Source organism: Dermacentor albipictus, chromosome 3, assembly GCF_038994185.2.
Source record: "Dermacentor albipictus isolate Rhodes 1998 colony chromosome 3, USDA_Dalb.pri_finalv2, whole genome shotgun sequence".
NCBI lineage: Eukaryota > Metazoa > Arthropoda > Arachnida > Ixodida > Ixodidae > Dermacentor > Dermacentor albipictus.
Window position 1 is genome coordinate 83225120 of NC_091823.1, and position 26290 is coordinate 83251409.

The following is a 26290-nucleotide window of genomic DNA, read 5'->3' on the forward strand; positions in this document are numbered from 1 at the left end:
GTTCAGGCAAACTCTTCCTATTCCACGAAACTTCCTCCTATATGAAGGTCTGCGTGCAAATGATTTGCTTGCGTATTCACTGTTTGCATGCTCGCTTACGCGATAGTCAAATCAAAGTACCTTATATCGGATGCGGCCTTGACCGTGGCGCCACTCCAATTCTAAATGTTGCTTGGCGGCTTGGAGCTACTTTCTGTGCGTACAAGGTGAACCTTGAGTGCGTTAGCCAGTGCCGTTTCTCGCCAAGGTAGCAGATGGGGAACATTTTTTTTAATCGAACCGTGAACATTTGGCCTTGCTGTTATACCAATACTAAATACACGTTCGTACTGCAAGTACAAGAGGAAGAAGTGCTGACTGTTCTGTCAAGTCCGTGTTGTCTATTTCTTCTTCCACGTGTGCTTGCGCTACGAATATTTCATTTTTAATCGACGCTTAGGGTGCAAGCAACTTGGCCGACAAATCATCATGTGATACCTCACGGCATCAAAGCAATCAAATCTGAAGCTCTCACTACGCACTGAGCGAGAGTAAGGTGTCAATCTTCTTGGTATCTTCTCTTTCTTTTTTCTATCGAGCAGTTCTGGAAACTAACTGTAAATAACTTTATCTTGCAGAGGGCTACTGCTCGAACAAAGCAGTGGTCCTCTGAACGAAACACTCGCCAACACAAAGGATAGTGCCTTACTATTTGAGGCCTGAGCTGGTGGTCTGAGGGCAAAAACGTACCCGAGAAAACATTTGCAGCAGGATGAAGCATGCGTATCCTGCCGCGAAAGATCGAAGACGACTGATCACATTCTTATGGAATACACAGATATCCACGTAGCCGAGCGGAACATCTACCTTCAAGAAGCACTGGAATTCAAAGCGGATGCGAGCAGTAATAGTCAGAGGTCGAGATAATCAAGGGATGTTTAGAGTATAGGTGGTAAGAAAATGCAGGGAAGAAGTCCATAGGGCAGCATTTTTACATGCATAGTTAACAATATAAAGTTAGGGTCTTAACGAGAAAAAAAAGAAATTACCCGAATTCGAGGCATTGAAAGCGATAGCATTGTTTATCGTTGCACTGCGGGTGTTTCAGGAGGCTGGCATGATGAGCCAACACCTCCTACGTACTTGAAAAGTATATAGGAGGTGTTGAATCACCACGCCAGCAGCGCTGCAGGTATCGACCCTCGATGGCGCACGAGATCATTATCATCGTCATCATCGTCAGCATCAAAATCGTTATGCACGATGTGTTCCACTTCTGGCATGTGCAGGAGGAGCTGACCAGTGACGCATTCGGCCTGGACCAGGGCATGATGAGCTCTTTCGATGGGCCTACAGTGGCGGCTGGCAAGACCGAGGAGCCAGACACCACGCTCGACGCGGAGTTCGAGGGCTCCGAAGACAAGATGACGTACACCCCCCTCATGACCGTCTCTCAACAACAGCAACAGCAGCAGCAGCAGCAACCACAGACGCATGACGCAACCGCTGCAGCAGCTGCTGCCGCACAGATGGTAAGCCTGTTTTTTTTTTAGAACTTGGAAAACTGTCTAGACATATTAACGCAACCGGTTGCAGATATGCGTGCATCTAGGGCATCAGACTAGCTGAATTGCGAAAAGATATGTGGGCCACTGTGCCATCAAAACCAACATTCCTAAACATGGCCGCCAGCGGTAACCGGCATCTAAGGATTTGCTGACTCATACATTGAAGTCTTCGATTATCATTTTCTGTTTTCTCATTATAGTCGTGTTGAGAGAACTAATATGGAAGTAACAATTTATCACCCTTCGATACTGCCGCCTTGTGTTCTCGAGACTAATTTGAAAAATTTTCTTATCGCCAGAAAAGCCGAGTACCTGCCTTTCTGCTTCTTGAGTCCTGTATTTGTAGCTCTAAGCAGTTAATGCATCGCCGTTTCTCGTTTTACTGTGCCCTTCGGGAAGAATGAAGATTTCAAGCAACGAGTGATGTCGTCGTGTCAGAATAAGGTCTACACTACGCACTTTCGACGCACAGCCTCTAACATACTGTCACTTGCGGTCTGCCACGAGTATATTTGCAAGTTATCAGAGGCTTTATGTGAGGAGAATGTGAGAAAGCAATAATGCGCTTTAATTCTAGGACCTCATCAATGACCTGAGAGTCATAATGATTATTTTATTACCAAAGCGATCTGATTGTAAGCGGTATTTGGAATTATATAGTAGATGTTATATTAGAATGCAACGCAAGAAATATTTGTAAGGCAGCACACCAGAAGAATTCATAAATGATCTCGTTTGCAAAGATTGTTTTCGAACTGCACAAACACACAGAAACTGTAACCTATGAAAACTTATTATGCACGAATAAGGCCCCGGTTTCTTGATGCCAAGGGATAATGCAAAGCTACGAAGAGTTCAAGAATGTGTGTTTCATGTGAGAGCTACCTTCAACTTGTTTTGCAGCATTACTAATGAGTAACGCTTGACCTAACTGCTTCCGAAAAAAAAAAAATGCACCGGAAGTGTGTTTTCGAGCGCTGTCGCGGAGCATTCGAACTAACAAATAACACAAACTTGAATGGCATTGCAATAACAGCGCAACAGATGGGACACAGCGCCATTGTCGTCAGTCTTAACTGTCCTGTGCCATTCTTGAATTAGTAAGGGCAAGGCGGAGAAGACCAGAACTCAAGAAGAACACAAACGGCAGTACCGGCGCCACTGACAACTAAGTTTATTTCCGCAACAAGCCTGCCTTATGTAGGTTAATCAAGCCGAATCACACGTGAAGCATTAGAAGTAAAATACCGCAATCTATCGACAACTAGGGAATCATATCTGGCACAAAATATCGAATGAGCAAACAAGAACCACACTTGGAGCAGCACGGGAAGCAATTCATCGAGCATAGTCTTTGATTCGGCTTGATTAACCTATATAAGGCAGACTTGTTGCGGAAACGAACTTAGTTGTGAGTGGCGCCGGTACTGTCGTTCGTGTTCTTCTTCGGTCCTGGTCTTCTGCGCCTTGCCTTTACTAATTCAACCACGAACCAACTAGCCAAAGCAAGAGTTTTACCTGTACCATTCGATGCGCAGTCATTACAAGGTTGAACTCGAGCTAACCAACCTAACTTCGTACGATTTGTGCACATGGCCCCCACAATGCTCTTTATCAATGCATCCAGGAGATACACCAAATCTGTCGGTGGCTTTGGCAAATGCAAGGTTTATTTTGGTTGTAGTTACTTACAGGTGCGACACCAAAACACTGATTTGACGCATACAAGCTGCTGTGTGTTAATGTATTCATGATAACACGTGCAAATCTTTCCCTCTTGCTATTCGAGGAACTTACATTGGCACGTGGAACATGGGAAAAAATATTCGGCTGGGCGCGTGTTGTTAATGCCCCTTGCTTATCTTGAAGGCTAGGAAAAGAGGCCTAATTGCAAGAAAATTTACACAAAGATATTTACCCTAGACGAGTGTTGACTGTTACCTTTGCTATCATTTTTCCAGGCTGCCAATGTCGCCACAACTGTTAATAGCAGCGTGGCTTTGGTTGGCGTCATGCGATATATTGCAGCGATCGTCGGCAATAGTTCTTATTTCCGTTTCGGCAAAATATGTTTTCTTTTTCTGAACTCGTCTTCTCCGAAAACCTCTTCGGTAAACAGCTAAAAGTGACGGCCATGGCAAGCATAGGTGACAAATATCTTACTGCATGAAATAATTCTAAGTGTAATTTTCCACAAAAATGCCGAATCATTGTTTTGTCACAACACTGATGAAGACTCAAGGCTACTTGGTCTATTACGCAATAGACAGCCGCTTGCCCTTAAACGGAGTGCTAAAAAAAGGCAAGAAACTCTGCGTAAAAGTTCAATAGAAGCTGTAACAGCGCGTTTTCAACCCTCTACCGACGAAGCATTCGGTAGACAGATACGCTAAGACTTCGGGAAGTTTCTTTCTTTCTCCGCATATTACCCTCCCCTTCTCTGTTAAAGGGTTAATGCTTGTCATAATAGTAGCCTCCAGAGAAATATTCTCGTGATCGCAAGTCATTTAGGTCATACAGTTAGTGAGACTACACAATAAAATATGTTGGCAAAATTATTAGATAATAAATCGTAGTGTATAAACGTTGAGCCGCTGGCATAATGACGACACACGCTGCCAACAAATTCACAACTTCATTTGTTTCTGTCTACCGCAAAGTGGAGATCTGAAATTCTTATTAGACTATGGAATACTCTGCTTTCGGTCGGGCGTCATTGTGTGTCGTTCATTTCAATTTAGCGTTTAGTGAGAACACACTTGAAATTTAATTCTCGGGTTTTAACAGCCAGAATCAGGATCTGATTGAGGCACGCCATACTGGGTGAATACGAAATAATTTTAACACCCTGGGGTTCGTTAACGTGCACTTAGGTCTAAGTAAATAAACGTTTTTGCATTCCGCCCCCATCCAAAAGCGGCCGCCGCGGCCAGTCTCAAACCAAAGACCTCCAGCTCGCGCTCAGCCCCACACTGTCGTAGCCTCTAAACCACATACCGCGGCACGTATTAGAACATAACGAAATAATACACTATGCAATTGAAATTCCCATTGCTCAAGAATCGTTGGCAGCAACTCGTGTCAAAGAAAGTAATTCTAAAATGAAAGACTGGTGCTTTTGTTGGAAGAAAGAAGCATCTATGCGTGGAAGCGAAACATTACAAATAAGAATTATGTGGACTTAGACAGAATAACAAGAAAATAAAACAAAATTATTAAGCCAGCTTTGTTAGAGTCCATATGCCTTAATTATACTTTAAGGTTTCACCCACCAGCCCCGCTGCACGACCCACTTCCCGAAGGGCATTCACCCCCCGTGCATGCTGTGAGAGTCGAAGAGTGAGTAACGACGCCCCACCCCTCATCTGTTAATTCCAGTGCTCGATGAAGAAAACGGTAGTTAAGACGGTGGCAACGCGTTCTCCGTGTGTGCGTGCTTGCGCGCAGCAACACGTCACCAGCGGCTACGACGCTGCGGCGCTGCGCTACCGACACCCGACGTCGCCCGTGTACGTGGCACCGCCGCAGCACACGCTCCAGCACCAGACGGCGACGCCCTTCCTGGTGCACCCGAGGGCCAGCTGGGCCCCTTTCACGGGCACCTCGACTCCACAGGCAAGTACTGCGAAGGCGCGCAGCGCTACTCTAGCATGGCCTTCGAGATTTGCCAGAGCACCGGCGCGTGCCGCCTGATGGCGGAGGCTATGCTTCCAAGAACATTGTTTTCATGACAAAAACACTAAAGGAGAACGTGGCGCTGCAATAGTTCAGCCACTATGGGAATCTAGGGTGGCACAAATATTTTTTGTAATGCGTATGCATTCTTTGGCGAGTATCCAGTGAAACCTGTCTGTCACGCGAAAAGTGTAATGGCTGTTATCTGCAGAAAAAAATGCGTAATTTGGGGAGTTAGGAGATTTACTCGTTATAATAGCGTAAATTTCAATGATTGATAGCTTTATAAGCGATAAGAAGCCATTGAAACAAAGAAACAAATAAATTGATCCGATAGAAAAACAATTCTCGCCACGCCGCCTTGAAAGCTTACTTTTTTGCATTGCTGGTGTATGTGCAGAAAAGCCTGTTGTGGAGCTGCTGAATATAAGCGTAAGAACTGATTGGTACATATGATAACAGTATAATAATAATAAACTATTGGTAGCATTAAAAAAACTGGCAACTCACCTCTGCACCATTCAATACACCGATTTCATTTATTTGGCACCCGGAAAGAGATGTGTAGACGTGCGCAAGCCAGGAAAAGCACGTAAGCAAGTAAGCAAAAGAGAAGTGACAGCTGATCCAAAGAATTCTTACGAATTGGTAGACATTTCTCAGAATTTCTGTACTTTTTGTTCTATGACGTGGCAGACACATTTGTAAGTACATTGGAGCTTCGTTTATTTTTCTTTCTTTTCCTTGAGAAACTCATACGTGTTGTGTATATTGTGTAGGTGACTGATGTGGCATGATGAACCGGTTGATGCATGCTAGCAGTTATAAGCATGATCAGCATATCGTTTACCTATTACATTTACTGAGCCACTCGGTGCACGTCAATTCTGAGTTAGGGTGATTTTTAGTGTGGTGGCCCATGCGGTATGTCCTGAGCCTGATTGGAATAAAGGTAAAATGGTGTATGGACTGTGGAGAGAAAGATTGCGCCCGTCATATTAGAACATTTCTTTATCTAGGTATTTCATACCAGGTTCCAGATAGAGCCGACACCTATAGGGCCGAAATCTTCGTCGGATTTTTTTGTCCAGTCAGTTTAAAGTGTCACATATACGTAAATATTCGTGGTGAGTTGAAGGTTCTGTTATTGGAGAATTTTCTTTGCCATTTAGGTATATTTGTCTTCACGTGTGCTGACTTAAGTACGATTGTGTTGCGTGACTCGGCTCTGTCTGATCACTGTGAACCCACAGGCAAAAGACAAGGGTAATCAGAATCAGAATCAGAATTGTCGCACGCCTGAACTTGGCACAGAAACGTGACTTCGCGCACCTGTTCTCAGGCGTGCACAAGTCTACTGGCACACGTGTAGGCTGTATGAACCAGTGGCACATTTAGTGAGAATGTGCCAGCTGGTACACGTCTGCCCTGAATGGTAACCAGTTCAAGGTGGTGGTTCTCATGCTGTGGCCTACCTTTCCATAGCTTTTGGCGTGTCACTCTCAGTGAGCATGGCTCTCCTAAGTTTTCGCTCAGATTTTCATTTGTTCGTACTTTCAAGTATCACCTACAAGCATCCAAACCTCTGAAGTTCTAGTATGCAAGCATGCAACGCAAATAGGCAGGAAATGCGCGTTGTCTTAGAAGCACTTGTGCATATGTGTGAGGTTTGCGTACATTCGTTTTGATGCTATTCCATTAATGACAAGGTAGCACAAATATATTCACTTCACTTCACTGACACCTGTAATCATCTGCCGGTGCAGGCCTTGTTTTTGTATGTCGAATCGACGCACAAATGTTGAGTGTTATTAGTTCTGTAGGGCCTCAATGTGGTCTTTCTCTGCACTTCATAAAATTGTATTAGCCAGCGAGGCGCACTCGGGTTTGTGCCTTGTCTATGCTCCTCTGTTCCTTCCTCGCTATCTATAGGCTGCCCAAGATTCATTTCTCCCAATAATAAGCGATTTTGACGGTTTAGGGCTGAACGAGCTGTTAACGATGATGGACTTGAAAATATGCACGTTTATGCAACTTTTTCATTCTGCTGCTTAACCAACACACACAGGGCTGCCGTAGATGCTGCCTGAATCAGCATCCAACTAGCATTAACAATAGTGCCACGCACAACTCTAAAGTTCCGAGTACATGCATGGCAAACAATGGTGCTGCGCGTTGTTGTAAGGCTCCTAGTATATGCACGAGAAAAATCGAGGACACAGAGCATAGGGGAATGACAGAGGCAGTTCCCATGCAGTTCCACATGACGCGTGATATCCCGTACGTTGTTTTCGTTGCTAAATGATCACTTGTGATTTCTTATTGAGACAAGCATTTCTCCTTCAGTGTCCAAGTGTGTTGTTATTTCAATTCATCGCGTTTTAACACTGCTATTGCAAGGACTGTGACACAACGACCGGCTTGACGTTTCGCAGGCCTCGAGCACGTCCTTCAGCAGGTAAAGTTATCTTCTCTACGGCTAAACACAGTCGTCTCTTTTCATCTTATGGTGTGTTCATCCTTCACCTCGGCTTTCGTTCTTGAAAGTCCTTCGTTTTCTCGCATTGTTTTGGGGCGGGATACAAACGGCTAGTGGCGCTACCCTGAAAATGATTGAGGCTATGGAAACGGTACGTGTCAGTTTCTGCATGTCATATCCTTTTGTAGTCTCTGGCATTAAAACCTGTGTTCTCATCAGATCACCGTTTCCATGCTTCGTTATCAATTTTTTCTCCTGCCCCCTTTCCTCAACCCCACCTCGCACCCCCTTATGAACACTGATTTTACGTAGCGGTACTCACCAGGTATGGAATAGGCGACGCCTAATGCGCACCTGTACGATCCCTGTGACACCACTGCAGGGATGTGCTCTTTGCCCTCACCAAGCCACTGTAAGCCACATGCTTTTAATCTTTTTTATTCATTGTATCACTGAATCATCTTGTGCCATGCAAAGTCTGACTCTGTACCCCATCCCATTATCACAATCATGTTTTAGACATTCATTTGTTGTGCCTTATAACAGTGTATGAGAAACTCGTGGCTTTCGTATGTTATAATAGTAATGCACTATGGAATTTATTTATCTGGGATTGGAAATTGACCACAAATTTGCACTAAAAGGAACATGTCACGCACACGGCACCTCTGCACAGCCGCAGATAGATTCCCCTATACATAAGTTCTCATGCTAGAACTATCCATAAGAGTTAACACCAGCCAATTGTGGTATTGAACGTATCATTAGCGAAGTCGATTGGCCTGTGACGAATAGCATTAACGATGAAAAAGCTTCGTGAATGCAGCTCCCTGATCCACTACTGAGAATAATGCCTTACTACCAACTGAACCCGCTGAAGCGCTGAATCGCTGAACCCCTTACTACCGCTGAACCCTAAAGGCAACATTGCTGAGCTTGTTTTCGACAGGTCAAGCAATATACCTGTACGTGACAACAAGCACCGGCCACTCGACATGACGAGCACTCATTACAGAAAGCTGCCAAGCAATGGCACAGTCCAAAGGAACTAAAATCCGTGGTAAACCAGTCCCAACTCACACGAGATAATCATTCAGCTGGCCCGCACTTGCGCGGCACATATCTCGCGATGAAGGATAGTGACCTGTTTTATACATTTGTAGATAAGCGGTATCCATTCATTTCGTTACAACCATTCCTTCCCAGATAAATAGAGACAGCGTTCCCGAGGGTTTACCTCAGTTTCACTCATTTGGTCATGTAGCTCGCTTACCATTAGACCGCTGGCTTCAATGAGTAAGAGCCTGTTTTCATCTGCAGCAAAAACTATATTTTTTACGAAAACACAAAACTATCAGCGGCTAAAATAATGAAATCTATAATAATGACTGCTGAAGAAAATAATTTTGCAGAAATAACACTCTATCCCTTCAAACAACACTTCGATGAGCCTAGACGACATGTTCGACTCTGGCAAAACTGGTCAGTCCTCAAGGCATCTCTCACAGTAAGAATACTTAGCACTTGTTTATAGATGAACTTCATCAAATTTTGTAGAAATGCGTAGGTATTACAGTTCCTAATGTATCTCGAAGCTGTCTTACGTTCAACTAATGAGAGTTCGAACGTAATCTGATGCAGGTTTTGTGGACTAAGATTGTAATACTGGTACTGGTCGTATTTGCTACGAATAGACAGGCTTTGAGCACTGACCGGCTGCAATTCTGAAATTTAAAACTTGAATTTTTTAGAAATATAAAACAGCCTATAGTCATAATAGCAGATTTCGTGATGTTCGCCGCTGATATTCCGTTACTGAAAGCAAAAGCTTCCGCGTGAGGCATTTTGATAAAGAGGTTGTATACAAAAAAGGTTGTATACAATCATGGCCGCACAACCTTTAGCACGATGATACCCACCCGAACTGCACTATCCGGTAAACCTCCCTGCGCGATAGCCAACATGACATTAGGCACTCGCAGAAAGATTTAAAAAATGACCAACAGTTCCGGTGCACGACTTGCGTTCTGAATGCACTTCGAGAGGCGAAATTCGCACTTCGATAGTAATAACATTTTGTTTTGGCTGGCCGCGTTTCCTGACATTTTCCATATAAGGTTTGGCAAATAAATCCCGCCTACGAGTGGCACTGCCTATCCGGCCCCCAAAAGCTGGGATAACGAGAAGTCCTTCGTTCGTAAGAACTGGTTCTACTGACCGGTCTCTTTCGCTAATATATTCGTTTTAATGATGGCTGGTACCTGTTCTTACGAACGGCCTTCGTGTACGAAGCGCTTCGTTAAACCTGATAAGGACGGTGATATCACTAATTGCATAATTATCGAGCGTACATATTAGTAAGTGCGGCCCCTGGTTACTTTAGCCATCAACTTTCTGCACTTGTGCGGTGAACATGGACGTATATTCAAGCGTTCATCACTGGAGGAGGCCCCGTGCGTGTGGCACGTAGTATGGCTGAAAAGTGCCGCGACATGAGCAGGAGAAAGTTGCGCTCTCTTGTTCGACAGTGCCTAGTGGGCATTGCGCCGGAGGCTTGTTTAATAGAACGTCACGAGGTTCTTGTATGCATCAGAACAATATTTGTGCCGCACCGCGTTGAGCCGAGTCACGCTGTCTACACGCGCATCGCCTTGGGGGAGGTGTAATATTTTGATATTACCATGAGCTCCAAGTATGATGGCGCTAAAAACACTTTCTAGAAGCCAGTGCCAGATTAAGTCACTGCAAAATCGTGAGTAAGAACTCACTACCCATGATACAAAGTTCTAATGCGGAGTTGTGCTTTCGAAAGCGTCCCCTCGGGATCACCAGTCAGTTTTTTTTTCTACTTGTTTATTTTTCTTTCTCGAAAAGCGGGGATAGGTTCGTGAAAGGTCTTTCTCAGAGGAGTTGAGGCGCCGATCAAAAGGAACCCGTGTCATTTTATCGTGATCATCATCCGAGATAATCCGCAGTAGGACATAGCCTTGTCCCATGCCAATGGTGTCCACCCTATAGATACGAACTAATCGCCGCATCACTTCTCTCCCTTGGTTGGACTCTCATTTGTGAGAGCTGTTTTTGCGTGACTACTCTTGTTGCTTCTTGGTTGGATCACAGAAGATGTGTTGGAGAGAGGTCGTTCGCGAGAACTTCGATTGTATTCTGAAAGTAAAACTGAAACTGTGATTGAGTGTTGTGGTACTGTTCGTTTCCAAGAGACGCTTGCAGGAAAGAATAATATAGCTAGAGCGATATATTACGTGGTTCAGAAGTCTGCCACTTCTTTTTTTTGTTCTAGGAGAAATATATTCGTCAAATTAGATCACTTCAAAGGACGGGCAGAGATAGGCTATCCACACGTCTGCACGGCGTAGTAGGCCAGGATTTTCTCGCGGTGGCGAACATTTCGATGGCAATGGCCTGCCGGAAGCCACCACCCTCGATAATGGGTTGGACGACTGTGCACAGAGTTCGGCGCTCCCCCAAATGGCCCCGACATAGCATTGTAAATAGAGAACACCTATGCTAACAGAAAAGTGCAGCAAGTTTGGGTACGTTGGTGCAGTGCCAAAGTGGCAGATACACAGTGCGCATAAGAACGTGGAATGAACTAACAAGCACTTCAAATCGAGGTTCTTTCACCAGTGATCTCGCATGATAAGATGTATAAATCACTTGGATGCTTCTGATTAAACTTCATTCGAAATCGGTGCTTCCTACGTGAATTCCTTCTCTAAGTACACATCTTTCTTTACGCTGGTTATCCGTCACCATGCACGTGCACGGGCAGATGCCCGTGCACTTGCATTGGGCTCAATGGTATGCGGTAGGCTTCAAACCAGGACAGAAGAAATAGATCAGGGGAGGGCAGCGAATTTCTTCAACATCGTCTTCCATAAAAGAATACATAAACAGTGGCCAATATGGTTATCCTTGTAGATTCCAATACAGTGCAATAGTCGCTATCTCATCTGCTGTTCCTCTAACTCTGCAATAATTGTCAGTGCCGCACATTGTTAACACCGTCTTCTCACTTACAAAAGCTCTGGTGTTAGCTAAAATGACGCTTTGGACATTATAGCCTAATAGTTCAGATTTAGGAGGTGCTTTCAGAGCACTCGGCTCTTTTTTTATTTTGATCATATGAAGAATGATAGGAGAAATATTCGAGTGTATTTTGTGAAGCATGGATATTGCTATCGGCATTACTGAACTTCGTTGCTATTACTTTGATTGGCGATCGATTCGGCATCCATCACTTTGCGATGCCTTTGCGCTATAGAACGCAACGGGGCATCGCCAGATCAGTGCTATTGGAGCTACGAACACTAACCATGCGCGAAAGAGGCGGCTTGGCTCTGCGAGACATGGGCGTGGCCCCTAATGTGTTTGGATGCTCGACTTTTTTTTTAATGTACTGGCCCATTCAGTGCTGCTGGCGTACTGATTGTGGATACCCCGGAGGAGCCAACATCAGCAGCCCGTGCGAAGCCCTACAGACTCGGGTATGGCACTCCCAACAACACACTGCAAAGTTCGCGGGCAGGCGAAGGCGCAGAAAGGCACAGCGGCTCAGCGAGTTCCCAAATCTTGAGAAGAATTTTATGATCACAAAAGCTGCCTCTTTCTACGGGGCCCTTTTCCTCCTGGAAATTTTGTTTTATTAGAAATTGGGGATAATTTAGGGCACTTCCTTTAATATTGACCCTTCTCTTCCGTCCCTCCTTACTTAAACAAGAAGAATTCCAGTTTACGAAAAGGCTCTAGGTAAGGCAGATTCAGGCTATATCGTTAATTGCATGGCGTGTTGTTCTGGGTTGTACGACAAGACAGGAAGCTGACAGACGCGGGCGATATTAGCGAATAACCGTCACTGCTGCTAGACGGAGAGCTACAAGATTTGCGAAAGATGTGCCGACGATCGCAAACTAAAAACCGCGGGTGTCGTCATATACGATGGGGCTACTCTATTCCATGTCCTTAGGTGCGCACATTTAGGAGCGATAAATAGGACGCAATATTCCTGCCACAATAGTTCTAGAGTGCGTACGTGTCATCGCCTTTGTGCGCCTTTGCCTGCAAGCACCATTTAGGTACGGGCGTAGACTGCTTGCACGCGATGTCACAAAAACAATAGAAGCACCACTCAAAACCCGCTACCCAGCGGTTGAAACAAGTGCGGGTCTGCGCCGGTTGGTTCTGCACCTTTTAACTGGGACAACCCAGATTCGTAGTATGAGTAGCATCAGTGTGTGGTGCCGTGTCTTGAGCTGTTGAAATTGAAGTCGCAGTCTAAGTGCAAGCCGTCTTAAATATCCCCATGAAGCCTTGAAGTGTTGGGATATAATTTTTTTTCTGTAATTGCTGGCAGAAGTTTGTTTACAGATGTCCGTTGCCTGTCTTCGTGCAGGCTTACCTCCCCATGACGTCAGCCGGTCACTCCGGTACAGCGGCCGGTGCGGCAGCCGGTCTCGCCGGCGGTGCCAGCAGCAGCAGTGCTACAGCGACGGCCGCCGACAGCGGCTTGCACGCCACACTGGGAGCGGACGAGGTGACCTCGGCCGCCGACTTCAGCCGTGGTGCGGCCGGAGATGCCGCGGGCGGCGACATCATGGGTGGCGTGACCACTCGCGTGGCCAACATGGGACAGATCCAGCACATGGTCGGCCCGCTGGACAACGTACCGTACTACATGCCTTTCAACGGCCGCGAGAACCACAACGAAAAGGAGCGGAAAAGGAGGTGCTTGCTTTAAGACTGCCGCTGTGCTGAACCAGTCACCCTGCAATAGGATGGGCCTGTATCGCGTGTAACATACATTTTCGCTGTTTTGACTGTTCATGTGCAAGTTTCTCTAAGCGTGCCTTTGGTTCAGTGGAGTAAAGTTTATGGAAATCCCATAGAGAAAAAAAAGAATGCGTTTATTCGTAGTCTACGCTCCAAATCTTGAACTGAAACTTCGCAGCTTTGTGTCTAATCTTCTTTGAGCGGCAATCAAGTTCGAGCTGTGTGCCTTGGCCACTACGAAATAACTTCCCCACGTCAGATGTCGTCTGCAAGTCACATATGTTTTTGCCGATGCAAAGCGGGCGCGGTGCCACTTTATATAGAGTATCTGAGTAAGTGCTCACACTAGCCCGCATTAGATCAGAGCGCACAAGGACGACGACCAGCCAGTTCTTCGAAATTCCTCCACATTTTTGTTTTTATAAAAATCAAAATTTAGAGTGTGAATGAAATTGTTACTGACTTGAATTATCTGACTCGTAGGACATGAAGCGTTGCAATACGCCACAAAAAGTAAGACGAAATATTGCCATGTTTCCCCGAACTTTTGGGATGGAAATACACCAACTATCACTTCAATGTATTGTGCTTAATTGCTTTATTTACGTTACTCAAACACATTACTACGTTTTTAAACACTTTATTCGACGAATGCATTGTTCTCTCGCTCTCTTTATTTGTCGTTAGTCTTACATGATAAATGTTCCGAATTTCATTCACTTTTGAAGCTCTTGTTTTATGCCCTGTAGTTGGTACAAAAATTCTCGCTTTTCTTGATTTATGTATGTATATATCAGTCTTTCCTGAAACTGCCTCCGAAATAAGAATTAATATATCGGGAAGAACAAAACTGAAAAAAATGGCGAAACAAGTGTTAACTCCGGAATAGCTTAGTTAAAAGGAAATTGCGTGGACAGACAAGCCCTTCTCGCGGGTACAGAATCAGAGAGCCTTGAAAGCGCATGCGGCGAAGAAAGTGGTGTTGTGTGAAACAAACCAACAACCCATATTCAAAAAAATAAATTCAAGTTTCTAGAGGCCTCACCATGAGCAAGCCTTCTAGTACTATCATAATGTCTAGTCCCGGATGTTAAATCTACACCCTGTCATTTGTTATTACCACATCGTTGGCAGGCCCTTTACCGTTACGCGCAACATTCGGCTTAAACTATTAATCACCTCCGGACGTCGCGAAGCTTTGTGCGGTACCACGTACAAATATTGTGATGTATGCAGCAATTGAATGCGACTCCCGTCATTACTGCGCATCGCTTTTAGACAGAAATTCTTCCATGTAAAATATCCCTTTTATTCCTGTGTACATTTCCGCTGACTGCTATCCACAATCTGTACAGTATCATTTGCTATGAAACCAATTTGATAAAACCCAAGGCTTCTTGACGTCTCATCCGCTCTCTGTTCGCCTTGTCCTAAGTGTCGTATCATCATCACCTTCATCAGCCTATTTTATGCCCACTGCAGGACAAAGGCTTTTCCCTGCGATCTCCAATCACCCCTGTCCTGCGCCAACTGATTCTAAGTGGCGCCTGCAAAATACTTAATTTCATCACCCAACCTAGTCTTCTGCCATCCTCGACTGTGCTTCCTTTCTCTTGGCACCCATTCTGTAACCTTAATCGTCCACCGATTATTTAACCTGCGCATTGCATGACCTGCCCAGCTTCATTCTTTTCTCCTAATGTCAATTAGAATATCGGTTATCCCTGTTTTCTCTCTGGTCCACGCCTTCTTGTCTCTTATCGTTAAGCCTATCATTCTTCCTTCTATCGCGCTTTGCGCGGTCCTTGAGTAGAATGCATTGTTTGTATACCTTTCTTTTCACTGATAGTGGTAAGCTTCCATTCAGGCGCTGACAGTGTCTGCCGTTTGCCTCCAACCCATCTTCATTCTTTTGTAAATTTTCTTCGCATAATCAGGGTTCCCTGTGAGTAATTGACCTAGGTAAACATATTCCTTCACAGACTCTAGAGGCTGACTGGCGATCCTGAACTCTTGTTCCCTTGCCCGGCTATTCACCATTATCTTTGTCTTCTACGTATTAACCTTCAGCCCCTCTCTTACTCTCTCTGTTAATGCCCTCCATGATTTGTTGTAACTCGTCCCCAGTGTTGGTGAAAAGGACAATGTCATCTGCAAACCGATGGTTGCTGAGATATTCGCCGTCGATCCTTACTCCTAAGCCTTCCCAGTTTAATAGCTTGAATACTTCTTCCAAGCACGCAGTGAATAGCATTGGAGAGACTGTGTCTTCTTGTCTGACCCCTTTCTTTATAGGTATCTTCCTACTTTTTTGTGTAGAATTAAGGTGGCTGTAGAATCTCTGTAGATAATTTCCAAGGTATTTACGTAAGTGGTTTCTACCCCTTCATTACGTAAAGCCTCCGCGACTGCTGGTATCTCCGCTAAATCAAATGCCTTTTTTGTAATCTATGAAAGCCATATAGAGAGGTTTTATGTACTGTGGAGATTTCTGGATTATGTGATTGATGACATAGATGTGGTCTATTGTGGTCTATTGTGTCATAGAATATAGGCCGTCTAATTTATTCATTTATTCAGTTATTTAGCGGTGATTTAGCGGCAGATGTAAACGAAATGCGAGAGCATTACGTCGCACCTCTTGGAGGTCCCCGATCCGTTATTTAAACCGCGTTCACCACATTGCAAAGTGTTGTTGGGGAGCTCACTCAACGCACGTCCTGCCTTTTCGAGGAGCCAAGTGTAGCTGACGTCGGTCCGAAGGAGACCAACGGCAGTGTGCATATATATATATATATATATATATATATATATATATATATATATATATATATATATACATGCACTCCTACGCTTTCCCATCGTATCCCTACCGCTACCACGGGACCGGCATCCTACATATGCATTTTTCCTTTTTCCACTTTGACACTCCTAATGTTAACACATTGAAATTTTCTGAAGGGCCTCGAATGAGGCATTGGGTAAGAAGGGCATCCCAACTGTTTTACCCTTTAGCCCATGCCTGATACAAAAGCTGAATGCAGTGGTTTTCTGCTCAGGACTCGCATCAAGAATGCCTGCCAGACCCTGCGGTCGCTTGTGCCCGGCTTGAGTGAGAAGACGGACAAGGCCACAGTGTTCGAATTCACGGTGCAGTACCTGCTGCACCTACGCAGGCACCTGGGAACCAAGCATGACAAGGTGAGAGAGCGAACCCGCTGATTGTACCATAAATGACTGCGTAAAAGCTGACTCGCTGTTGACTTATTCGCCTACTAATTAAAAGTAGGCGCCTTATTGTCATAGGTAGTACAGTTGCCGTTCAGAACACAGTGCAACATTTAGGTTGTGAGTAGTTACGATGCCGCCTTGAATATCTTCACTTTGTGGATTGTCGCCATTAGTTACCTTTCTCCTATTAGTGATACTACGCTCTTCAGTATTTGTTTGTTTTTCTCTATGAAACCACGAGCAGACAGCCCCCTTTAAACAACGACGCTCTCAGATTAAAATTTCACAATGCAAAGGAAAGCACAGTGACAGTTAATAAGTGCTCCACCACAGCGCAATTGCTAGTGCTAGCCATTCATTAAAAATGCATTGAAGAACTTTGACAGCAGTTAGTATCTGCTCGGTCATGAATCTCTGTATTCCTGTCTGCTCGATTGCAAGCACCAGATGCTTTCTCCGCGCTACAAGAACCACATGCCTGGTCTTCCCGGTAAGAATATTGTCCGTTGTAAGCTCACCTAATATTGATATCCAGAATATTATCATAACAGTCATGTCCCATTTATATAACGTCGGCCTATATTCGACGCTTAAACCTCAAGACCTCTTTTCAAGTAGTTTCAGGCGGCATAGATTGCTGTTTCTACACTACATTGACTTTTTCAGCTTGTTTTTGAGTGTCATTTCTAATTTCATATTTTCGCGTTAAGGCATTTTTCTGTGAAAAATCAATTTTCGATTCAACGTGGAAATTCAGGTTCCCGACATGACCGAAGGAACGATGATTGCTATGTTAATGTTTCATTAGTGTGCCCTCAAAACCTATTCCTTCCTCAGTCCCAGAACAGAAAACAAACGTCTATTTTCTGAGTGCGTCCGGTAGGACAATCATTCTAAGTGTCCAGCCTCTATCTCCATCTTCACAGCAAGTGATCCAACTAAATGACATAGACCTTGGGCCAGCTTCTCGCTTACTGACTCGTATTATGACAAGTAGGACCTAAAGCCCTTACATTTCGTCAACCTATACACAGGTAAACGGCAACAAGGAAAGAAGTACAGAAGTCGCTAGACTGGCAAAGGGGTGCTCTCAAATTTTCTTTTAGATCTTGGTAAGAAAAGGAATGTATTGTTTATAAGAATAAGTTGGTGCGTAGCTTTTCTTTTTAAAGCGAAGCTTTCATTTGCTCGTCTTTCGACTTTTCCTTTGCTGCTGCTGCCTTGCACGCCGCGTCGACGGATCGTTAAGAGCTCACGGCAGGGGCGCAGGAAACGAAATAGGCGACGCCAAAGACGTTTCAGAAGAGCGAGGCCACAATGCCCTCTGACGTGCCCTGGGGGACACCACAAGGCCCTTTGGAAGCCGTAGTTAGGCGTGACCCCTGCAAAAGCATTGCAGAACCTGCCGCGTTTGCCTCCGTAAGCACGCGCAACAGCAACGGCAGTCCAGGGACGAGGTAGGGAGAACGTAGTAGAGAGAGAGGAGGAGGAGGAGGAGGAGGCAGGGAACAGGTACAACCAGATCCCGTACCGACGTCATAGGGAAACGGGTGATGCTTTTGCCACTGCACTCGCAACAGTTTAGCTAACAGGACATGGGAGAATGAAAATGCTTAGTCAGAAAGCATTGACCGTTTGGAATTAATGGCACGTTTATCTGTGTTCTATGTACCATGTGGACAAACTCAAGTGGCGCAAGAAAGGTAACATTTAACATCGCATGACGACTGTCGTACGCCGTCAGCATAACCGCCAAACAGCGTCAATGAACGCAAACAGCACAGAAAGCTTCGCTTAGATTGATTCCCACCGTGCCTGAGATACGCATGTTTCTTTTATTTTTTCTGACTGCAGCTTCAGTAGTACCTGCTGTGAAGCTGGAAGCCGAAGAACAGTAGTTGAGAAAATTCATCACTGCTTTGTGATTAACGCATGACGGTCTGCCAATGTATCACACACTGCTCGCACGTTTGTGATTCTACTCCTATGCGCTAACGAGCGTCAAGGTGCTCCTATAGTATAACGAAGCCCAAAGATAGACGGCAACCCGTCTGGCCGGGAAAGGGCATACAGGATAAAGAAACCTGCAATGATGCACCAACCAAAAGAGAACTGAACATTTGCTTGCATAGGGTGGAAGCAAGGATAAGGCTCTAGTACTTATTGTTTCCTAGGAATCAAAAATAACGCAGCCGTCTGATTTCGCGTTAGAGCCTATCAACATGGTCGAAACTTAGTTCTCAACGGAACGCCGTCACCCTTGGAGGGTGATATTTCCATTCCAAACAACGCTGTTATGAGAATAAGGATGCGCTGAGTGTCGTCCTAGTCTGTCGACGTTACCGACTGACAGCCTCGCTTCTCCGTCACATTTCATAAGAACTTTATGGTCGTGCACGTTTGAGTGCGTGCTTACTGCTCATATTGCTAGCTTGAATTTTACTTCTTATGGCGGGAATGCAGTCATTCATTTATAAAACCTCGATAGCTGTCCCAATAAAAACCTCGTGGAACTGCTCCCCGATTGAAAAGGTAGTTTCACCCTACGTCCGCTGCTTTTACGTTATTTACCGTATTTGTCGTGCTTTAAAAGGGTTTTCAGCCAAAGAGGACGTGAAAGAAAAGGTCGGCGTACGTCGCATATTACATTATACTGAAATTTGAGCAATAAAGATGCAATGTTGCATAACTGCACTATACTTTTGCATTATTTGCATTATTTTCCTCGGTCTTTTGACCCTCTTTCTTTTAATGAACTGGAGTTTTTTCATTCGCTTTTTTTACGCACATGTGTACGCCAACGTTCTCTTCTTTTGTTGTCCACTTTGGTTGACACGCCTTTCTTCTTATCGAATAGGCCAGGTGGGCCAATCGCGCTGATTGTATGGTCTATGGTACAATGTGGGTAATTTTTACTACATTGGTGCTAATTACGTCCGTACGGCTAATTTTACATAGTATGTGACTATTTCTCGCTCGTTTTGTTGAGACCTGTATTTTGATACCTTTTTAACCTCGCTGCGACGCTCTGCAGACGAGGAAGGGGCGCTATTTCATCAAAAGGCCAGATAGATCTTCAGATCCAACTTACGCCACACCTGTGTGAAGTCTCTCAAGAACTTGTCTCCAAAATGTTGCTCACTATGGTTTATATTGGTTCCTCAGCAATCATGGCACGTTGCAGCGTCCCCATTCTTTTACTTTTGTGTGTCGGGTACTTTTCCGGTGAGAAAGCTATGGCCATGCATTGCTTTGTCAACCTTTCCTAACAAGAATGCACCCGGTACACAGTGTGTGAAGCAGGTGTCCTAGGAATAATCGTAGTTAAGTTCGTAGCACGCAGTTGCATCATCAGTTATGTCACATTGAAAAGCCATAACGTAGAGAGAAAAAAAGATTAGAAGACCCTCCTAACACAATACCTTGCCAATTTTTCAGTCAATTTCCCAGGAGTTCATGGAGAAGTACTCACCCTATTAGGAAAGCCGAGCTTTCGCGCTTGATACAAGGGCGAGCAGTCCAAGCTATGAGCCTGATGTACAGGAGCGTGAAGCGCATCTCGATGCATCCGTAACACCTTCAACGACTTGCTCACCCGGCGTGAATGCGCAAAGAAGCTCCCGCGTTTGTGCCTTCGGACTGCAGGCTCAAGGTCAACGGTGGTTCGACTGTTACGCTGCTCAACTTGTGCAGAAGTTGTGACTTTTTTAAGTTTTCTTTTAAGCCCTGTGCTATTCCGTGTCCACGTTTTTTTTTTCTTCGGGGATGCAGGGTAAAGCGTGATGATCACAAGGCTCAGTGTTGTACCGACAGTAAAAAGTTTATCCATGTGTCTGGAAAGTTGCAATTTTCTTACTGCGTAAGCAAAGCAGCAGTTGGCACATCTGGTTCTAGTTCGTAACAAACGAAATATATGCAGAAGCCTGCTACGAGTATCTTATTTTGCCAGCAACTTGTATAACTGATGCGATTTAACGACTCTAAACTGGTGGCTAGGGAACGCAGTAGTGCAGAGCCACATCCCCCTCCCACCCCCCCCCCCCAAAAAAAAAAGATTACCTGGCTTTTTAATTATGATCATAGACCTCTTACGTCATGATCTTGTCAAAATATGGCCTGCATTGTAGGGATTTAGATCCTGTGGTGCCATTGTCGGCAGACGATCGTAACCTATACGACCTTCATCGATTGACGCGTGAAAGCTTTAAATCATAGTTCGTTAGCTAAATTCTCCATCTCTAGACCTTTGGTACTGATTGATCGATTCTTTATTGGTTTATCACATATACATGTGATGGGAGGCGAAGGGAAAAGCCATTCAAGGATGGCTTGAGGGAGTCCTTCGCCCCCACGCTGGCAAAGACAACAGCAGAGGCACACACGTCCTGTTCACATGGTCGTGCACTTCTACAAAACCATCATAATAAGTGCCCGCCTTTTTGGACGGGTTGCGTCATAACATAGCTAAAGACATTAGCTGTGGCTTTACCACGCAGTGTGTGGCTTGTGCGAAACAATATAGGAACGCAGAAAGCCTATTTATCGGCTGTCGTTCATAATCGCCGCAAGGCTACTCGGTCACCAATTTCTGTCCCTGCTAATGGCAGTCAAAGGCGAACCATATGATGAGCAATGAATACGCACACTGGAACCCGTTGGCACTTGAAATAATTGTTCTGTAAATCTGCCTGTGTAATTAAAATTGTTTTCGTGATTCAGTGGTCTTAACACCGAACGACAAGCTGACAAAGCTTTCCCTTCAAGATAGCTAGCCATCGGCCACTCTTCGAACGTCATACAGCAGCGTATCGCGCACTTTTCCGACTATGGTCCCTGTAGATTACTTGGCTGATATGAAGCCCAGCAAATGTCTTTCTCACGAAAGTTGCTTTCTGTTGGGAGCAGAGTCATCTGTTGTTATCGCGGAGCTAGGAACTTTGTGTAGTGATATTGCTACTATGGCAAAGATATGGCACGCTCGTGCTACGGACGGGTTATAAGAACATCCTGTCCTGCGTTGGGGGGGTCCAGTGGTTCTTGGGGGCCCATAATGCGACGTCTCTGGCTAGCTGCCATCATCGCTGGCCTCGTGCTGGTCACGTGCCAAATTCGAATTGGATCAAGCGCTGCCGCCCACACGCAGCCTCAACAAATTCATCTCTCGTATGGAGGTAAGAAAAAGTGCTTTGTAGTGGAACCCAAAATTTGAACAGCATGAGATCCGCTCGCTTTGTGCGATATTTTCCGCGCGCGTAAGCTATCGTGCTCCTCAAAACCCTGCTCGTCATCACGGATATCTCAATATACTCGTAACCACAGGGCTTGTATCTTAGGCGAGCGAAGGGAAAGCCATGTCAGATTAACCTTAAGCTTACCTGTTTAGTTTAAAACGCCGAGATGGCTCTAAGACGCATTTACGTAACGAGACCAACACACGCTCAAAACTGTGCAATCACATTTTCGTGTGTAGTATTACGTAACACACCTCAGTCCTCATCGCTTCAGGATTACCACCGTATGGTCTCCGACGTTTCCGACAATACTCAACCACAATGGGTTGTACCTTATGTGAGGCATTGGAGCAAACCAACTGAACAGGCACCTTTTTTATTGCAGTGTAGCATGCCGGCAGAACTGAGAACGTCATCGTACAGCCGCGAATATAGTCAACTGCTTGCCCATGCTTGGTGGAATTATTGTGCAGTCGCCACAAGAACGAGTAGGCAACTTCGGTTGTAAAGTATTATTGTTCATGCGATGAAATACCTCTAGTATTAGGGAACAATCTCTCTCCTTCTCTTTCCCTCTCCCAAGAAAGCTTTTGTTTTTGTGTGAACAGACAGGCTAACATTATACGCGTTGTGTGAGTATGGCTCGCTCCTGCTATGTTGTTAGGCGCGCTGTTCTTAATCGAGGATAAATCACTGACTCGGCCAAGTTGCACCTTACAGGAACTGTCCCAGATAAAGGAATAAAGAGCTTCAGATCTCTTATTCCTTGATTACCACTCTATTGTGAATTTAGATGACGACAACGCATCATAAGCAGCCAAGTGTATAGATATCCTCGTTTCACCTCGGTGAGTCCGCAACCATTACAAGTGTATCTGCTAGCGACGTGTTGATGACAGAAAAGATGAAGCCAGTTTTGTTTACCTCTTCTTACTTTTGCTACTCGAGATTCCGTCGCCACTTCTTCTTTCTCTATTCAAAACATAATACCTTCCATAAACTGTTCAAATCCGTTAACGTATGTATTATGTTAGGAAAATGGATCCCTCATGCAAGCGAGTAAATCTCACAGCTTCATTTGCCGCTATTCAGCGACATTGTTCGAGCCAATGTTCGGCCTGTTTACTTATTGAGCACTTAATGTATTATATCGCGTTGTTTTCACTGCGTGCACAAGGTACGACCAGTGTCTTTCACAGCAAGGACGTACGTCCCGGAAGAAGGCTTCGGTGCACTAACCTATACCGCTTCGAAAGCGGAAGGAAGGAAGGAAGGAAGAGAGCCTAGAAAAGTGCCGCACGACGCAAATAACTTTCATTGCCGCGTTGTTTGAACAGAAGCCATTGTGTCCCTGAATTGCAGATGGAAGACAGCTTCGTTCAGGTCAAAGACAAAAAAGCGCCGATTTTCTTTCTTTTCTTTTTCAAATGAGAGCTTTCTCAAGACAGGAGGAATGTTTCCTTCAGTGCGCTTGCCGTGTAATTCAAACAAAACGCTCTTCACTGCTCTCTCAATAATAAAAAAAAAGACTAGAGAATTAGAAATGTGCGAAGGCAGTACGCGGAAACATTTAAGTAATATTAATCACTCTAGCTTCGGCGAGCACACGCAAAGGACAGTTGAAGAAAAGCAGACCGAGCACTTGTCTCAAGTTTCAGCGTACGGGAGTGTTGCGTTTTTAATTATTCTACACAGGGCCAATGATAACTCGCTATTTCAACCCAATAATGTCGCATAGGAATGAACATCTGCCGTTGAAACTTCTTTTCGTTGCACGAACTTGCCTCTGAACAAAGTGAACACAGGCGATTTGATTTCTTATAAAGACAAAGCTGCTACTCGCTGACTCGCGCGCTTAATTAAAACCAGAATTTTACGCTAACAAGCTTCCTTCGTAAATGTTGACCCAACAGCCTGTCGAGACGCCCAGTGAAGCGCTGAGACACCGCTTATTAACCTCGCACCCTGGATTTGCAGCCAACCTCCTCAGCCTCTGCCCGTGCGGCAGGCCTTCATGAGGGTAGTATCGCCCTTACGTGTGCTCAACGTCCTCCGCTCTCCTCCTCGAAACCTCCTCGCGACTGGAGGGCCCCATTTGCGGCCCGCGTCAGCTCTAAGATTACAGGAACGACGCAGCGCTGGCACTTCCTGTGAAGTTGGAAACTTGAACTCCACTTTGGAGCCAATTATGTCGGCGCCCTACGATTCGAACGGTAATCCACTCAAAGAGGAAGGATGCGAGCGCCTTCCAATCGATTTGCCTACGAGCTCCTCCTTCCCGAGAAAACTGACGCTGTAACTACACCGTGATATCACTTGATCCCTATTAATCATCGACGTCCGTCATTTTGTCCACCTGATATACAAACTGGAAACACAAATGCCAAGAATAAGTTGAACTATGGGGGGGCTTACTCTAGACTAGCAGTACTAATTATTAAAAACGTCCCGCCAGCTTTTGCAGGCTCGACACCTTTACCTTAGTTTGATGGCTTCGTTTATTAAGCAACGTCTTATCATACAAGAAAATTAATTCTACCAATAGGGGAGAGAATAGATTAAAAAATAATAAAATCGCAAATTTTGTACATAATTTACGTAAGTGACGGCCAATAAGGGAGACAAAGGGGCAGCTTCCCTCGGAACGTGCGGCAAAAAAAGCACTTAGGACGAGAAAAAGGTTAACATTGTACGTAAGTGAACGACTTTCTGTGTGAGAAGTACACCACCATGCTCTGGAAACAGGGCACAACATAATCTTTCAGGGGGTTCCTGCTGACTGTGGCATCGTCGGCAACGACCTTGCTGAGAGCACTGCCCGGTCCGCCCACGAAACCACTCACACGCATCCAATCTGACGAGGTCGGACGCTGCCACGGAACTTCGTCTGCTTGCGCGCAAAAAGTTGCGAGCTTTCTGGAGTTCAAGTGCCTTCAGTTGCCGATTGCATGAGCTGGATCCCTTGCTACAGCTACAACTGCCATCTATCGTTTCCCGCGGCGAAACAGCCTTTCTGTGCCGCTTGTGACTGGGAGTGGCGTTCACGACCGCTTACTCCTACCCTATGGCAATTGCCAAGAGCCCGATGTGCGACTCCTGTAGGTGCGGGGAAACCACCGAGCGCCTATTGTGTATTTGTCCTCGCTACGACGTAGAACGCCTCTCTCTCCGGACAACTTTAAACCGACTGGACTCGATGCCGCTCCGAGTCAAAGATATTGTAACCATAGTCGCATCCGTCACTGGCACGAAGAGCGATTCGTGCACAAGTGCAGTAGTTGAAGTGCGCCGGTCTGAGATACCGCTTATAGTGTGCCTGTGCATCGTCCCACTTGCACTCAGTGCTCCCACTATCTTTCTCTTTTCCTCTTTCTATTCTCCCTTTTCCTTACCCCCAGTGTAGGCTAGCAAACCAGAAGCTCGTCTGGTTGACCTCCCTACCTTTCCTCTCCTTGCTTTCTCGCTCTCTCTTACGCTTTCATAGTGTTCCTTCATAATGATTACGCTCTTTACTTGGAAATATGATTTCATTGCTGCACTTTAACACAAGTACGCTCGAGGGCACAGATTGTGGTTGGGTTGAAGTTTTCAACGAAAGAAGAAAAACTGAGTAAACAATTGTGTAATTTGTTGAAACAGGTTGCACTTCATAAACGTACACGTTATTTCCCTTCAATTCTACGATGAAATACGACATTAAGCGATTGCCCTCAAGCTTAGAAGATTTTGAAAAGTAAATTCTACTGGCGAAAACAATGCATCTTACAATGCTTTGGTATGATTTAGCCTACTAAAAGCTACCATATAGTAATCACGTTCTATGGAGTAATAACTGCTTTGACAATGCAGATGCAGCATTCTCAAAGATGTAAGCAGTGCAGTGTGTACTCACTCACCGCTGCTTACAGTTATCAAGTTTCGCAAGAACGGGTGCCGGCATTTCAGGATAGGGAACATTTTATGAGCGATGGGGACCCATAGCTGTTACGAACTACGAGTTCCTTGAAGTCTGCCACTGATTTGCTCTGTCCATGCTAGTTCTGTTTGGTGTTTCTTCTACGGTAGCTAGAACCTCCAGTGCTATAGTGTTGATGCTGTGTGTACAATCTGGTAACAGTCGGGGCCGCCATTCGCCACTGCCAACCAGTTTCACTACCACTGAATGCAGCGTTCAGACAAACATGGCGTCTACGCGCTTAAATGCGAGTTCACACGCTTTGTTTGTTTGTTTGTTTGTATGTATGTATGTATGTATGTATGTATGTATGTATGTATGTATGTATGTATGTATGTATGTATGTATGTATGTATGTATGTATGTATGTATGTATGTATGT

At 45.0% G+C, this 26290-nt stretch overlaps 2 protein-coding genes across 4 annotated transcripts in view; both read left to right on the forward strand.

Annotated features, from left to right (window-relative positions):
* Positions 1-20554, forward strand: part of LOC135898904 (uncharacterized) — a 32024-nt gene extending 11470 nt beyond the window's left edge. Inside the window, exons 5-10 of one of the 3 annotated variants that reach the window (XM_065428122.2) lie at positions 1269-1511; positions 4926-5162; positions 12135-12209; positions 13115-13446; positions 16551-16692; positions 20161-20554. In XM_065428122.2, the coding sequence (XP_065284194.2) occupies positions 1269-1511; positions 4926-5162; positions 12135-12209; positions 13115-13446; positions 16551-16692; positions 20161-20202 (1071 nt within the window). In that variant the 3' untranslated portion in view covers positions 20203-20554. The remainder of the gene's footprint in view (positions 1-1268; positions 1512-4925; positions 5163-12134; positions 12210-13114; positions 13447-16550; positions 16693-20160) is intronic. The other 2 variants (XM_065428123.2, XM_065428124.2) reach the window with 2 other exon arrangements.
* Positions 20555-21676: 1122 nt separating this feature from the next.
* Positions 21677-26290, forward strand: part of LOC139057862 (acid phosphatase type 7-like) — a 31903-nt gene continuing 27289 nt past the window's right edge. Inside the window, exon 1 of the mRNA XM_070536628.1 lies at positions 21677-21893. Coding sequence (XP_070392729.1) covers positions 21692-21893 — 202 coding nt within the window. The 5' untranslated portion in view covers positions 21677-21691. The remainder of the gene's footprint in view (positions 21894-26290) is intronic.